We start from the raw sequence: 17,808 nt of genomic DNA on the forward strand, positions 1-17,808 counted from the left end.
ATAATATTTTTTGATTATTGTTATACAATTTGCATTAATTGAGGTCGACATATATGAGGGGATAAAGGAGAAGGAATGAATTTAGATTATTTTAACGCTAGTTATGTTAAAATAAGCGTTCAAGCCTGGAGTTTCAAAGGTAAGTTCCTTAACTTGAAAATTTCTTGCTTTTTCAAATGTTTTCGAAAATATGTGAACAAGAAATACACGCACATACGCTTAAAACAAAGCTTTAACTGGGCTTAGAACCTGTTATAAAACTATTTTCGGAGAGTTTTTAATGTAATAAAAACGAATTTTTTAAATAAATAACAAGTAAATGAGTTTTTTTAATATTACAAAATTAATTTCGTAATATACTGATTCATAAATGACAACGAAATGAAAGAAAAAAAGTATAGGTATTGGTCAGAACATAATAAATGAGGGTTTCGTAGTAAAGAAGTAGTAAGAAACTAAATTTTTTTCGACTAGGTAGTAGAAAATACTGAAAAATTTTACAAATTATTAAAATATTAATTGAATTTATATTAGGTTTTTGGTAGTGCATACTATATTATAATAAATAATTAAAATAATAAAAAATAATTTTATTATTAGTGTATGACTACAAGTTTTTTTATTCGATCTCAAAATTTTTCGAACTTGCGTTCATTCTCAAGAGATTCAATCTAATTTATACAAAATTTGTTTATAATAAATATCAATCATTTTGTTTTATTTATTATAAACAAATTTTGTATAAATTAGATTGAATCTCTTGAGAATGAACGCAAAATCGAAAAATTTGGAGTTCGAATAAATAAATTAAATTGTATCGAGCATTCAGATTGAAATTTTTATCAACAGTCAAAGCTCATCAAACTGCTTTCATGCTCATCAATGCAAACAATTTCCAATTTTGATATTTATTAATTTTTTTTTTTAATTTTCCAGGGAATAATTGATTGAAATCTCTACTTAACGCAGTTAGGTAATATTTTAATAGATTTTTTGATTACGCGATTGAGCATTTTTCGTAATATTTTCAACGATTCTCGTATTGGAACTATGTTAATTATCACACGAAATTAGTTTGCCTCTTGAGAGTTAAACCCAAAAAAACTGCAACATACACCTTAAACCGACATCTGTATTAGCTAGAAACTGTCACTTTGTATTTTTTGTAAAAATTTTATGTTATCAGAAGTAAAAGAAAACAGGGATAATTTAAAATAGGTACAATGCAATATTTATGTTATACCATAATAAATATCCTAATCAAAACAAACGTAATGTACTCACCTATTGGGTTGACTACCAAATCCAAAACGAAGTATGCCTTTTTTTAAACTAATACTAATGGTCTAAGTGTGTCCCACCCCATTAAAGCCACTCTAACCCAACCTTACCTAAACTAATACTACTATTATTTCATATAGTAAAGTTTCTATAAAATTAAATTCTTTAAAGAATCAAACAAGTATTTGACTTCTAAAATGAATACCTTAAATTTTCATAAAAATATCTTGTAAATAAAAAAGTAAGCGCTACATTTATAATGTACCAAGGTACGAAAGGAATGTAGTTCCTACCGAGTGTCCCAGAACACCTCTCGATTTTTTTTTTAAGCCGGAGAAAAAAATTTCCTTTTTAAGACAAAATCAAAAGTCATTTCCAATGTTATTTGATAGAGAAACTTTCGCAGGATTCAAAACAGATACTTCTATTTTCTCTAAACGGATTCCTTAAAATAAAATTCTATAATGACTCACTTGACTTTATATAAGATACACCACCATCATATCGTAATTTTATTCAAACATGTTATATGTTAGATTATAGATAACCTAGGCGTATATTTATATGTATTATGTTATGTTCATATAGAGTATGTGTAATGTATGTACAGGTTACGATATTTATGTTTTATGAAATTAAATTATTTATTGATAAAAATCAGTTCAAGGGTGTATATTTATATATAGGTACATGCGTTACAACTTACAACTTACAACGTTACAAACACAAATTACATGGGAAAAGATTTTCTAGATTTGGATTTTTTTTAAAAATATATTTTACCGAAAATTTTCCCACTGAAATCAAAATATTTATCTATATAAAAAATATCGTGTTTATTTTATTTAACCTTGAGAACTTTTAATTGCTGAAATTAAGAATCAACTTTGAAAAATTGGATATGAACACAATCACCTTATCGTATTAAAGTATCAAATTTATAAGAATTTCATGAATATGATTTCTGTAAAGCAGTTTTATTTTAATGCAGCAAATTTCATATTTTGAAAATTTAATCTTATCAGGTTTTTCTAAATCGTATAGGCAATGAATAGAAAAAAAACACACACAAAAATGGCCATAGTTATCAGAATATAAATATTTTTATCAATGTATGAGATTTTCCAGACAGAAACCTCCAAGCTAGCTGAAACTTAAATTTTAACCAATTTTGAAAACTCATAGTTTTGACTATAAACTCTGATGCTTTAAATTTAAAGCATACCTAATTTGAAAAGTACAAATCTTGGATCGTATAGAAGATATTTGTTAAAGATAGTTTTTTGCTATTTTATATTTAAAAAAGGGATTTTATATTTAAAGAAACATGTAATTAAAAAAATATCTCTAATAAACTTTCTTCAATTTATGAAAGTGCATTAGAGAATAGTCGAAAATTAAGATAAATTAGATACGTAGATAGGAATTCTTTTTAAACTGAGGGTATTTTTGCAGCCGCTACATTTTAAATATGAGCGATCATATTCCGTTCGGTTTTGACATTCTGACCTAAGCTCCCAAGATTGATTCGCTAAAATTGTCAATTCTTCGCGATTTATCTAGGATAGAAGCATTGTTCCAAATTAACGATGGTTGGACTATTATTGCTTTATTTTTTCGTGATATCCGATATTCAATTTTTTATTTCCGTAAAAGCACGAACATTTTTAATTTCATTTCCACAAAGAATTATTATTGCTTATTTTTCTACAGGTTTTTCTACTTTTAAAAAGTTGATCAGCTAATTTCAATTAAGTTAATAGCATGTATCTCTAAAAAGTAACAACACTATAAATTTTCTACTTTTCTAGTAATTTCTAGTAATGAAAACCTAAATATTAAATAAAATAAGAAAAGGAAAACTTCTGAATGAAAAATAATTTTCCATACAAAAAAGCCCTCTATGTAACTAATACATAACAAGCATGTTATATAATATAACATTAATAATTTGAAGAGACATCTGTTCGTGGATGCCATGAACTAACAAACGATGCATATAACGTTCAAACAATAACAGCGTCACTAAACAACAGTGAACGTTACACAAAGGTCTTTCTTTATTCAGTGTATCACTAGTGTCATCTGTATAAATTCTTTTAAAGATTCTATGCTAGTTTTAGCTTTTCATATGTTTCCCTTTTTCCATGTGATTTTCTGCCTTTGCATATAAATGATTTTAAAATGTATAATAGATGTGAAAAGTGTTGCATGAAATATTGTGAAAAACTTATATGGAAAATTATATAAGAATTGTGTGAAAATATATAACATGTTGAAAAACTAGATTCTATATACGGATTTCCTTCATGAAAATACCCATAGAAGTTTTCTTTATTCATCGTATGCTATGAACAAAATTTTGGTATAGGTGTTTATAAAATCATCTAATTAGTCCATTTTCGGTTGTCTGTCCGTTTGTCTGTCAACACGATAACTCAAAAACGAAAAAAGATATCAAGCTTTTTACAACGTACTCAGGACGTAAAAAGTGAGCTCGAGTTTGAAAATGAGCAAGATAGGTCAATTGGGTCTTGGGTTCGTAGGACCCATCTTGTAAACCGTTAGAGATAGAACAAAAGTTTGTAATGTAAAAAATATTTCTTTTAAAAAAATTACCAATTTTTGTTTAAAATATTTTTTCGTAAACATCACTGTTTACCCGTCAAGGCGCAAATTAGGCGTAAATTGAATAGTATGTATTATATGGGGATATCAGTTATGCATGTGTGACATTTATGTATGTGTAATTTGATATAATAATGTACACTGCCTATGCATGGTATTCAACAATTAACTCAGTTAATACATTTTAATTGAATACATTTTCCTAGAAGCCCAGAACAATAGTTATAACATTTTACCACGACAGATCCTTTCGATATTCAACATCAGTAGTAAAATCTATGTCATAATAATTATGGTGTTGGTGCCGGGAAGTTTTGTTTTATGTCGTTGGATTATATGATTAACTAAGTAATATAAGACTAAAGTCAAAAATAGTTGGGTATAATTGGAAAACCTTCGTTTATTATATTTGGTAAATAATGAGTCATAGAGATGACATTAACATCACAAGTGATGTAAAAATAAACGGGACAATAAAATTTTTGTGTCAGCTTTGGATTCTTGATTTTTTGCAATGGTTGTAAATTTGTTTGGATGAATATTTCTAAAATGTTTCTAAAACCCCAAAAAGTTTTTTTTTTTTTTTAAATCAATTACTTATTTGAACCCTTTATCGCAGATAAATATTTTTTGAAGGGTCGAAGGTATTCGCTTTCATATTTTTGTTCAAGCACATGACTTATATGTTTCTAAAATGGCGTAAAATTTCAATTCAAATAAATTGCTTATTTTTTACCTTTCGCCATGTAGCTCATATGTGGATCATTATATAATTCTATTAGAACTCAAACAGAACTGTGAATATTGAGTACGCACAAATACACCTGTTTCAGAAAATGCTTAATTAATTTATTCGATATGTTCGCCACGTGGAAAATTCTATCTGATTGTAATCGAAAATGAATTAATTTTAGTTCCTTGCACGATAGAAAGTGAAAGACCGGATCGCTAGTGCATATTTTGATCTAAAATATAAGTGGTAGAGCATTGTGAAAACCTTTAAGAAATTTTGGTGTACCTATGCTTCCGTTTTCAAGAATGGCGGAAAAAAAATTATTTTATCTCATTAAGCAGCATGTTAATTATGCACACATTGATTGTTAATGTCTTATTCCAAAGACGGTGAAATAATTTCCTTTTATTTATTAAACACTTGAATACTTTTATTTATCTAATATTTCAATTTTATTGAATTTTTAAGAAAGGATAAAAAAATAAAATCAAAATATTGGAGCCATATGAAAAAAAAATCTTGTTTTTCATATTCTCTAATTACAAAATTTTCATAATTTAAGGAACCCTTAACCAACTATCCCCTTCTTACGAAAGATATTATTACACCCTTCGAAAAACTTTGATTCAATTTATTATGTACCTTAATTAAAAATGTCTGTTCTTCTAGTATACAGTAGTATTTCCATTGTCTTCTGACGCTCCCATAAAATATACCCCGAAAAAAAACTTATATTTTGATCGTGTACAGCCTAAGACATACAAAAGGCTTCTACCGTAGAATACTACATAATATATACATTATTATTACTATTATTGTTATAAACAGTCCGCATGTACTGTTATTGTGTAAAGGGGGAAAACGTCCGGAAACGACGCGGACGTGTGGCTCCATCATTCCAGAACGGAAATATCAGAGATTAGTCATAGTTAGCAGAATCTATTGCAACTTGCTATACATATTCATATATAATATATATTCGTAGGGTAAAGTATTGTACCTACACAATGTGCCTTCAGTCCAAAAAGTTGAACGTTTCTTTTTTAAGTCAGATTCTACCAACATTACTAATGAGTAATTTGGACATGTTGCTATACTTCAGTCATTATCATAACGAAAAAAAAGAAAATTTCCTCGCACAGCGTCTTGTACCTTGGATACAACAATATTCTGTTTTCAATTACCACGATTTAAACTATTACGATTTAATCATTGTTAATAGGTCAGCATAACATATTTATAATTACAGCTGTTAGTGGACATTCAAACAAAATATTGATTTCTAAGAGGCTAAAGAAAAGAAACTAAGATAATTGTTTTTTCCACTTGTATCATTTTCAATGTTTCAATCACCTATTTCCTATGATCCTCTTTTATTGAATGAACTATAAATATTACACTTTGATAACAGCGTTGCCAGTATTACAATCATTTATGGTTCAAACGATGAGAGGAAAAAAAATGCATATTTCTTAGGATTACAGGTGCTTTGAGGGAGGCTACAATCAAAACGGCCATAACGTCATTGAAAGAACCAACAATTATGAAAGAATTATGTCGTTATAGCTGAAGTTGTTTCATTTGCCAATTTTGACTATATTTCAAATATTATAATTTAAAAAAAAAGACTAAAAAATAAACAAAAGTAAATTTTGATCCAAGGTACAATAGTATGTTATATTAATTTTATACATATGTATGCGAATACTCTGGTAGATAGAATAGAAACATACCAAAGTTGTAGTTTATATAACTCTCTTGATATGCATACGCATATTCACATATCACTAAACAACCACCCGTAATAATAATAATAAACTACTATCTATCTGCTCTGTTAGTATGTATAGCAAGCACTGCTAGTACAAACTAGTAAGTTATAGTTATTCATAATAATTTACTTTTTACAATATACAGTGTGTATACTGCATATTCAGTAATGTAAAAAGGTAGGAAGCTAAGAGAACGAAGTAAATTAAAGATTCTTGTCAAGGTAAGAGATACTCGAATTGGATACCATAGATGATTAATTTGTAAAGTGAAGGTCTGTAATAAATAGGCTAGAAAATATAAAAATTCAGTATTAACTAGCACAGCCAAGTGAGAGTGTAAAGCCGTGAAGAATGAACGAAGAGTTCGATGGTACACGTCTTCTTACCTCAAACTTACGAAAGTTTGAGCAAAAGTTTTAGTAATAAATTACAATTATTATATTCAGGAAATAAATTCATTTTAAACTTTTGCCACATTGAATATTACCATCCTTCGGCTTTCGACTGCTACACAACAATTTATATTATTTTCGTTTTGTCTTGGATTTGAGTCAATTCTTTTGCCAGTATTTACCAAAGGACAGCGAAATATTTATATTTATAGACGCATTACTGATGCTTGTTGAGTGATTCAATACTAAAATAATACACCAAGAGTAATAAATAAAAAATGACTACCGGTAAGAAATCAGTCACAACATTTTTTGAAGTTTGTCTGATAAATATTTAAGTACACGGTAATATAAACATTTTTTTAAGACGATAGATATAGAGTAGTAAAAGTAAAAAACTCTTTTAACATAGGAAAATTAAAGTGATGCACTCTGTATATAAATAAAATTATATGTATTTAACTGTAACATTAAATCAAATGTTTGTAACAACATTAAATCAAAAATATTGTAACAACATTTAGGGTTATGTTAATATTTATATTATACAGATATCTGCTGTAAATTATTTTAACTTAAATGAAATTATATATCCAACTTATATTAGGGTTTTTTTTTATCTTTAAACAAAAAAAAGCTATCTATAATTTATATCTAAAGTTTGCAAATATTGTTGAGTAAAAAGTTTGAAAATGTATTAGCAGTTTTATTCGAACAAAAATTCACCGAAAACTGTTTCATTTATCATTTATAGAATCAATCCAAAAAAATATTAATAGCTTTCTCCAAAAAGTCCTAATCACGTTTACTTTGAAAAATATCTATTTAACGATTGTTTTAATTGTTTTGCAAATTGAATCTTGAGAATGATATATAAGAATTGGGCAGAAATCTGTGTATAAGGAATACTTGATCTTTTTTCTAATCGCTTTTAAATTTAAGTTAAATAACCAACTTATTTTCCAATTTAACAAGCACTTTTAGAATTGATGCAAGTGGTGTCCAATAATAACCGCATTCAGGCAGTATAGTGAAGTAGAAAATAAAACTCCAAAGTTTTTTGATCTGAATAATTTTCCCCTTAATGGTACACCGTATCGAAAGTCTAAAAACTTTTCTATTTATAATTTTTTGGTGATCACCGTTTCAAATTAAAACTATTATTCTTGGTTAAAAATTTCTCAGATAAAATGAAAACTTCTTGACTAAATCTGACGCGAAGTCTGTTTTTCCACCAACACTGCAAATAAGGAATGGAATATATAAATGTCACTAATAATGCTAAAACGTACTGCATCTTTTTTTTCCTTCTTTTCCATTATATATTCAAATATATTCCTACTTTCTAGAAATATTTTTCCTTTATATTATGTTTACGTTAAAATATAATAGCGTTTAAATCAATATCTATAACTTTGTAGTTTATTCAGTAACAAAATGATATTGCTGAATGTAAGCAAAAATATTATGTACCTAGACTATAAAGTATTCCAAGAACATGATTTGTGCATAAAAAAATCTATATCATCAATATTAAATAGTCTACAGAAAGTAACAAAAATAGTGTACTTTTTTTTGGTCAACGTAGTGATAGCTATGGTAAGATATATAGTACCTAGAGGTCAGTTCAACTTGAATCATTCTGTAGTTTCTCAGCACACATTTCTATTTACAGGGCAGCATTTGTAATGAAATATGGAGTTTTATCAAGAAATCGGAAAAAATAGACCCGGAAAAAATGGACCGGAAATTTATAGACCCCCAATTTTGTTGTAATTAAGAGTTGGTTGGATTGAGTTTGTCGACTATAGGGGAGTTAGTTGGGTTCTGAAGTTTTTAGCCTTTACGTTAAAAATGGGAAACTATTACATAAATCAGAATACAGGTTGGCTAAAGACTGATTGTCAATGTGGTTTGTTTTCGATCAAACGAAAAATAAATTTTGTTTGTGAAAAAAGTATAAAATTTTGATTATTTGATTGTTTATTTATAGGCTGGCTATTGCGCATTGCTTTATAAATGATACTTATCGTAAATGATTGGTTATTGCGGAACAAATTTTTATACTATATTCCAGTTTTAAATATAATATTATAAATCTTGAGGCTCTAAAGTGATGTACCTTGAATCCGTCAACATAATATACTATTGATACATGTACGTACTAAATTTAACTAGTATATATTCATGTTTTTTATGGGCTGAGAAGGCGAAGCAAAATTGGGGAAAAAAGTCTGTACCTCGCGTACTCATTAAAAATATCAGTTGATGCTGTGCCTGAAGGCTCAGAATAGTGAATGCCTGTAAATAAAATGTGTAGGGTTTCAAATATTGCAATCACATTCATTTTATGATCGATGGAGGATGATCCTTGGTACATAAGGTTGTATTCCATGGTATATTTTAATATTGTACCATGAGTCACAAGTTTTTTCTCTGCCTAAAAATAGAACACACTTTCTCAATGACTTTCTCAATTGTACAGAAAAAACAGAATATGATATAATTGAGATAGAATAAGCGAGTAGATTGAGCTATTAGACGAAGCGATTCCCATCATAGGAAACAGCTCTCTGATATATTCAGGCAGGATTTTCTGTATGGATATTTCATCTCCGATTTATCTATGGTACACCATATGTCTCTGAAATCTCAACAGTGTGAAGTAAAATTTTCATATCATCTATACCTACACCATTGTAGACTCTGTACATCTATAAACATAAAGAATGTATATATCTTTTTCGCAGCGTAACGTAATAATGTGTTAAAGTGTTAGGATGACGTTAAGTTATCATACCATTAGTTTCATAACCTATCATCATATCACATGTTAAGTTATTGACTAGAAAATATTATATTTATCATTTCTATATAAAAATACACTAGACATTATCGATAAAAATTTATAATGAATGGCGACATTCTGTCAAATATGATGACAGCTTTAATAAAATTCATTTTTCGATCAATCTTTCAAAACTACGTCGAAAATGAATTTTATTTAGTCATTAGCGCAGTTATGCAGGTAATTTAAAAATTTATATTAAAAACAGTTTAAGACGCTATGTAATGGAATGTCTTTAGAAAATGAAAATATTTCGGTTTGAATTAATGCATTTTCCCACTTACCTTAAAACATTAATTTCAAGAAATCAAAAATTTTTTTAAGATTCTTAAACGAATTATCTGAATGTGAAGTTTAGACTTGTGGATGAAATCTATTTGTACCTTATTTCCAACTTATATCATGAATTTTGTTATTACTTCATGAATGTAGACGAAAAATCAGAAAAATTTGTTTCGATATATTGGTCTCTTGGTTTTCGAAATATCGAAAGCTAAATAATTAAAGACAATTTTCAAATTTTGATATTTTCCAGATATCGAAAAATTTTAGTGTTACTTTTCGTCTTATATTGTCAAGTTCATAATTCACCATCAAAATTGAAAATATATATTTTTTCAATTTGTGTTTCCACTACCGTTCTCATACATCCTTAATTAGTCGGACAGAACGGGATTTTTTATCAATAATTTATAAACTTTAATTAAAATAGTTTTTTTTTTTTTTAATTTACACCCACTTATTTTGAAGAAATCAATGAAGACATAGCATCCATCTATCATATACAGAATGTTCGATTTACATCTAGGCATATAAATACCATGAGTATGACAGAATACATGCATTAAGCAATGCATCTAAGTGAGAGGTGTTATATACATGTGTTAAAGCTTCAAAATGCGTCGAGATAGTTGTAAGACGCTTGGAGAGTGGGAGTTTCTTAGTTGAATAGATTAACTACAACAGATAAGCCACGATACAAGTCACTTTTGCAATTTCATATAACACTTATAATACCTCTTACTTAGATGCACTACTTAACGTATGTACCCTGTCATACTCGTAATTTTTATATGCCTAGATGTAAATCGAACATTCTGTATAATACCAATTTTAAATATGCCTGCTTTTGAAGTTATTTATTTGTTTAAATAATCCCTTAAAACTTTCAGAATTGATTTTGACTTAGTCCAATTTCGAGAATCGCGATTGAAGCTGAATATCGCACTTCACATCGAATTAAAAATAAAATTTCTAGTCTGAATAATTAAAAAAATAAAAGAACAAAAAACCATTGATTATAGCCTAATAAGTAACAATGACCCCTTAAATAGTATTTTTAACCCCATTTATTATTTTAAAATATGTTACAATCAGATATTTTAACATTCTTACTCCGATGTTAATCTAAAACTTTTATTATATTCTTTTAAATATGTATTTTATTTTAAAAACTATTTATTTGTTTTAATTTTGTTGAATTAACAAGACCATACGCACTTTTATACTTGTATTAATATATTATATTCAATTAGGAAAACCTATTAACAAGTAAACAAAACCATGTTAAAATACAAAACTATTAAAATATTTTTAATAGAGAGTTTGTGATCTTGTTATAAGATCATATTTACGTGTACTGGGTGATTCGATATGGTCAAAGAATAGTAATTATTCAGTCTAGTGAGAGGTAAGATAAGTATTTCTTTTCTTTTTGGTCTCCATTTAGAAAAAAAGCTTTGTAGTCACTATAACACCCCTTGCACATAGGCAGTTGCTCTTTATTAACTGTTTGAAAATAGCCCGTTAGTTGGAGGTAAAGGCAGCATCTTTACAACAAGCTCTTTTATGAGCAAATATTGCTACTGTATTTAATTGAGGCTAGGGTCGAAGGAAAATCCTTGAAGCTTCTCTACTGGTGTCTTTCTTAAAACAAAAGGGCTACTTTCGTGTACAAATACTATGAGCACAGATTTGATCATGCTTTATCTGTACCATGAATGTGTGTGTGATCCATATGTGACAGATTTTCAGATTATACACAGTCTCGAAATAGCGAGCTGTTTGGGACAACAATCCTATACGAGTAACATCAAGTTAGAGATGTGCTGTAATGCTGTAATGCGGAAAATATTTGTCTTTTACCGGACAATAATATGGCATATTCATATTATCGGTATTTTGTTATGTGTAATTTTTTATTGATTTTTAAACGATTTGACTTCCTTTAAACAATATTTGAGTATTGAACGACATTTAAATTAAATATTTAGACCTGTAGCTTGAAAATTAGACGTCTTACTTTTTTTTTATTTTCATTAGAAATTCGAGATATAAGTGAAAATGTCTAAAAAAGCCCCATTTTCCCGGTTTTCTCAAGAATTTTCTAATTAAATTTTTGAAAAATTCTTTCGCGAGGTTAATTTTAGGAAATAATATTCTCCGTTTCGACATGACAGTTGAAACTGCAAAAATCTTTACCTAACATGATTGGTAGCGTTATAAACAATTCAACAAATAACACGATAATATTTTCCAAAACGGCCTTGACTTTCGAACTTTCGGTGTTCGTAGGCAATTGAAGTCTTAGCGACCGTACTATCAGTACTTATGTCAAACATTTATTAATAAGTTAGAGTAGTTTTATAACGGAATATAATACTAAACATAAATACATTTAGTTAATACTCAAACCATTTTCGTCTTTAAACAGATCCACACCAACTCTTTAAATATCGTAATAATAAAGTACCTATATTTTTTTTGTTAACTAAAGTTCTGTTATTACATCGACAAGTAACAATATTATCGCGTGACATCAAACAGGTTACAAAATATAATATAATAAAAAATATATATAAGTGAGTGGTATGGTATTAAAATACCAAAAAAATATGTATTTTTTTTTTTTTACTTTTGTTTTTAATATTTTTATGTGCACGTGTTTATTTTAATAAGTTTGTTGGTAACACTACATTACGCTAGTACTAGAAGGCTGAATGAATGGGCTGCATGTTTCAATAATTATAAAAAACAATACAAAACAAAAAATATGTTTTTAATAATAACTATGTCTATTTTATATTATGTCAGAATGAAGAATGAGTTTAAATGAATTTAGAAATATCATTATATGAAAAATAAAAATTAAATAATATGATAGAAAACGAAATATGCATAAAAATAACGAAATAACTAGGTGTACTTTAATATTTGTAAAATTTCAATAAATAATAGTTTAACAAAACTAAAAAAACACGCTTTTGTAACTAGCTGGACTAAAAAGGATTTTATCATAAGAAAGCGTGCTAAATTTTAATTATTGTATTATAGACAGATATTTGTAAAAGTTAAGTCATTATAAAACATCTTAAAATGCACCCCACGCTTTTTTACGATACAATTTTTACGTTGATTTTTTTCAATTTAAGGAAATTATTTCCTACCTCTGTGTTCAGCTAGTTACAAAAACGTGCTTTTTTAGTTTTTTTAAACTATTAATTATTGTGTGTTTTTAGTTTTTAGACTATTATTTATTTATCAGAATTCAGTATAAATATGATGGGAGCGCAAATAAATATATATATTTTCAGATATTAAAATCGTTAAACCTGAAAATTGTGATCAGGATAATCAAATAAAATAAAATTATTATAATGTCATTGGTCCTTGTAAAGTGTGCCATTTCTAGTTAATACGACGTTCTGAAGGTGGCCAAAATCATATTCAAAGTTTCCGTTACATACTTACATACTAACATACTAACTTAAGTATGAAGCTAATAAAAACGTGTTAAAATGCCATCGAAATTTGTTGCTAATCAACAAGGTTGCTTATTACTCCAATATTAAATTCAATGGGCTGGCTAGAAGACGTTAATTTTAGGTGATCTGTGCTCTAAGTTCTTTCTAGGACACGCAAGTAAAACTAGACCTCTTGATATTAGTATAAAAGGTGCAAGGCTTGTCTCTTTCAACAGAATAAGCAACATCAGAAGAACCATAGTTTCAAAATTCATAGGTACATAATATGTAACAGAAATCTGTAAACCATACGCACGTACCATGCACATATAAAAGAGTACAGCACATTAAAATATATAATAAAGTAGATATGTTCGCCTTTTCATTCAATGAAAAAATCAGCTGAGTTGTTTGGTATGGTTTACATTGTTGCGTTAAAATCGAAACTTTTTGTAAATTGATGTAGTTTTAAACAGTTTTACTGTAATTATCAATAGAAAAAAATTTCTCATATAAAATACATTATTTATAAATTAAAATTAAAAGGAAGCAAATTTCTTTTACATAAAATAAATCGACATATATTGCAGATTTAAAAAAAAATATTTATTAAAAAAAAAGTTTAATATATTCATAATAAAAATATATTCATAACAAAATAATCTAATTATTGTAATATTTCAGTATTTACGGAAATAATTAATGAAATAATTATAATATATAAGATATATATAACACACTTCAATTATATAATAATTATATTATTTAAATAATAAAAAAAATGATTTCATTAGTGACCAGAGTGTTAGGCACTTTAATTTTCTTTTAATTATATTTAATTTGAATATGTTTGATCATTTGTCACACTTATATGTTTCACCCAATATTTAATAATAACTTATAATAAATAATATTTTTCCGCTATTTATTCATATTAATACTTCCTTTTACAATAACATACTACTCCATGTTAATACTAAGTTTTTTTTTCTGGAGTATGTTGGTAAAAAATAAGCATCATTTTCACATGTTTAAACAACCCTCACGGAAGTAATATTGTTTAATAGCACAAAACCAGCTCAGTGGTCGAGCGGTCTAGGGCGTTAGTCTTTGAGCGTTTGGCAACTGACTGGAAGGTTGCTGGATCGAATCCAGGTAGCCGCAGTGTGAACAATTATAATTAATAATGGTGGTAGAATTGATCACATTGTCGTCGCTTTTATAAGAACGAAGTAACCGATGCCAGTCACATCATAAAATTTAATTGGATATATACGGATATAGTTAAATAAATATAGATTATAACAAATAATGATGTGAGTGGTCTCTGTTATAGGCATATGTCATAGAAACGAAGGTTAAACCCCATTATTATTATAATAGCAGGGCAGAAGATTAAATCAGACAAATAACTTCAGAATTAGTTTCCAGAATGTAAATTTCCTTATTACCTGTTCGTTTTAAATGTGGAAATACAATTATCATCTTATAATCAAAAAATAGATCGTTCATAAAGTTCGTTTTTTTATGTGTTTCATTTAATGTGATCTTTAAATTAAAAACGTTACTCAGCAAAGAAATTTGACGCAATTTACACACAAATGGGAGAAAATATTGCCATTGACTTAAAATCCACATAATATATTTCTTAAATCGTGTACATGAAAATAGGATATCGAATAAAGTATTTTATTTTAATATTATTTTATTAACTCTTTTTTGTATGTCCAGGTGGAATTTTGTAGTTGATTTTAAACTAACTTCCCGATTAGTTAGAGACTTAAAATTTAGACCATAAGTGGATGGCAATGCATGATGAAGAAAGCGCTTTTTAGAATTCTGATAGAATTTTGTAATTGATTTTAAACTAATTTCCCGATGAACTAGAGACTTGAAATTCGAATCATAGCTCTGAAGTGAACAAAAATGCATTTACATTACTCAAAAAAGCAACAAAAATAGCTATTTATTATTTTGTACTTTTTAGTCCGTTATAAAAACATTATTTATTTGATACACACTTGACGAGAAAATTTTATGTTTTTACATTATTTTACTATTATTACTTATGTTAATTTTAATTGTTATAACAATTTGTTAATGTTAGTATGATATTAAGTAGATGTGATATTTTTATTTTAATCACAGTGTGATTTTGTATAATATGTATTTTCATTCAGTTACGCCACTTTTAATTAACTCTAATAACCCATAAATTAATTTTCGTAATTTACTGATCACATAGTAATAATTTGTATTTGATTATTTCCTTAGATTATAAATGTTAAAGCTTAAATTAAATTAATCATATAAAACAGGCTGTAAATTTCCAATAAAAAATTATAGATAGGTCTAATTGAACCACTTTCGTTTAACTTTAACTACTTATCGTTTAAATTTCATGATATTTTGTTAATTGGAAAAATATTAATCCTTGATAAAACTCAAACTGTGGCAGTGGTATCGGGCCTTACAATAAAGCACTAATTAAGAATTTAATTTAAAAAAAAAAAAAAAACATACCACATTTAATGGATGGTGGTCGACTTAATGGATCTGTGTTTGTGTTGTAACCTTTGGATGATGTAATGTTGTGATTGTTATGTTGTGTATTTTTGTCATTATTATGTAGTCGATCAAGTCCTAAAACAAATTTTAATTCCGTATTAAAGATGAGGCGAAATAAAACAATTTATATTAAAAAACTAAAATTAGCTTATACTGAAAAATCCGTGAAAATTTTGGATATTGGCGCTTATAACCCTTAAGGACTTGTTTTTTGATAAATCTTTTTCAAAACGTTTTTAAAGCAGACTAAATTTGCTACAATATGAGAATGGATTCTGTAGACCCAATACTTTCCGAGATAAAGCCTTTCAAAATTTATCGGCGTAACTTTATACGCGAATATTTCAGCTTTTTTCTAATTTTGACGATTGTAACCCTTAACGGGTAGTTTTTGTATTACCTTTTCAAAGTAAATCTATCACGGGTTTTAAACGGTCAAAATTTCTGAATCTTTAGGATTTATTACTAAGTCCTATTCTAAGCCTGTGAAACTATTCGTTAAATTGTGTCGAAAAGTGGGTTTCTCAATAGTTCTAGTAAAACCTCAAATACAGTTTTATAAATATTATATTTCTATTTTATTGAATTCCTAAGAAAAGCGATTTATAGCGCTTACATCATCTGAAATTAATTATTCCAAGCGGAACTAAAATACAATTTTCCAATCATCATGAAAATTAGATTCGATTTCGAATCGATTAAAAACAAGTGGAAAAACTATTTCATAGAATATTTGAATTATTACAACAAATACTGAAGTAACAGTCGATATTTTAGCGGAGTTTGCAATAATAGAGGTTGGAGTGATTATTATTAATGTTTCAATATTTTCCTGTAATATTAACTGGATTAACTGGTCTATAATCTTTATCTAATATCTATCTTAAATAATTAGTAAGAGAAGGTTTTATAATATATTAACTGGAACACAATCTTTTTTATCACTTAATTGAATTTAAATCAGTACTAAATGATTAAATAAACCCATTTAATAATCAATGTTTTGGTTTGATAAATAAACAACTATGATGGTTAGTTTAATACTTTATAAGGGGTTGTTTTAGTAACTTAAAGTTAAGTCTGTATTATATCGTTAAACAGTATACGAAATATACTCCAGTCAAATTCATGAAAAAAAAAACTATTTTTGCAAAAGATATTGTAAAATTTTAATTGAACTGGTCAAATATCCATCATTGATTGAAACTTGTCAGAAAAGTAACCCGTGTCTTTTTATGGGTCCACAACTTTAAATAGAAATAAAGTAATAAAAGATGCCATTAACGCTTGATTTAATATGATTTTGGTCATGTTCGGAACAGAACAATTATTATATTACAAATATTAACAATTTTCAAGCGTTGCTCTGGCGTGAGTCTATTCAATATGAAATCGTAAATCAGTCTAAACATAAAATAACTGTCTACTGTCAAATAGTGTTGCCAACTGAAAAATGTAAACTCTCTAAAAAAAAACACTACTTACTTGCCCCTAGATAGCTATTTGTATAAACAATTTTGGGTTACAACCACACATGAATAATCAAACGGACCCAGTTTTTTGCATTTTTTGAGTTAAATAGAAAATGATTTTTATCTAAAGTATGTCACATTTAATTGATGGCACCTCTATATCTTCGTTATTTATAGGAATATCGGTTTTAAATTTTGCACAGTCACACAGGGTGGTGGGTTTAATTTTTTAAGATGCCAATAACTTTTTTGATATGTCTAGCCATCTCTGACGATAAGCAAATTATTAAGAATAAAATATTTGTCAATTTGTAGTAGCCTGAGCTTAAAGTTCAGATTTCGGTTAAGTATCTTAAAAATTGTGACTCATC

At 27.5% G+C, this 17,808-nt stretch overlaps 1 protein-coding gene across 1 annotated transcript in view; it reads right to left on the reverse strand.

Moving 5' to 3' along the window:
- LOC123296632 (DNA-binding protein D-ETS-3) overlaps positions 1–17,808 on the reverse strand; it is a 137,409-nt gene that overhangs the window by 95,030 nt on the left and 24,571 nt on the right. Inside the window, exon 3 of the mRNA XM_044878187.1 lies at positions 15,921–16,040. Coding sequence (XP_044734122.1) covers positions 15,921–16,040 — 120 coding nt within the window. The remainder of the gene's footprint in view (positions 1–15,920; positions 16,041–17,808) is intronic.

This window comes from Chrysoperla carnea, chromosome 3, assembly GCF_905475395.1.
Source record: "Chrysoperla carnea chromosome 3, inChrCarn1.1, whole genome shotgun sequence".
In the NCBI taxonomy this organism is placed as follows: domain Eukaryota; kingdom Metazoa; phylum Arthropoda; class Insecta; order Neuroptera; family Chrysopidae; genus Chrysoperla; species Chrysoperla carnea.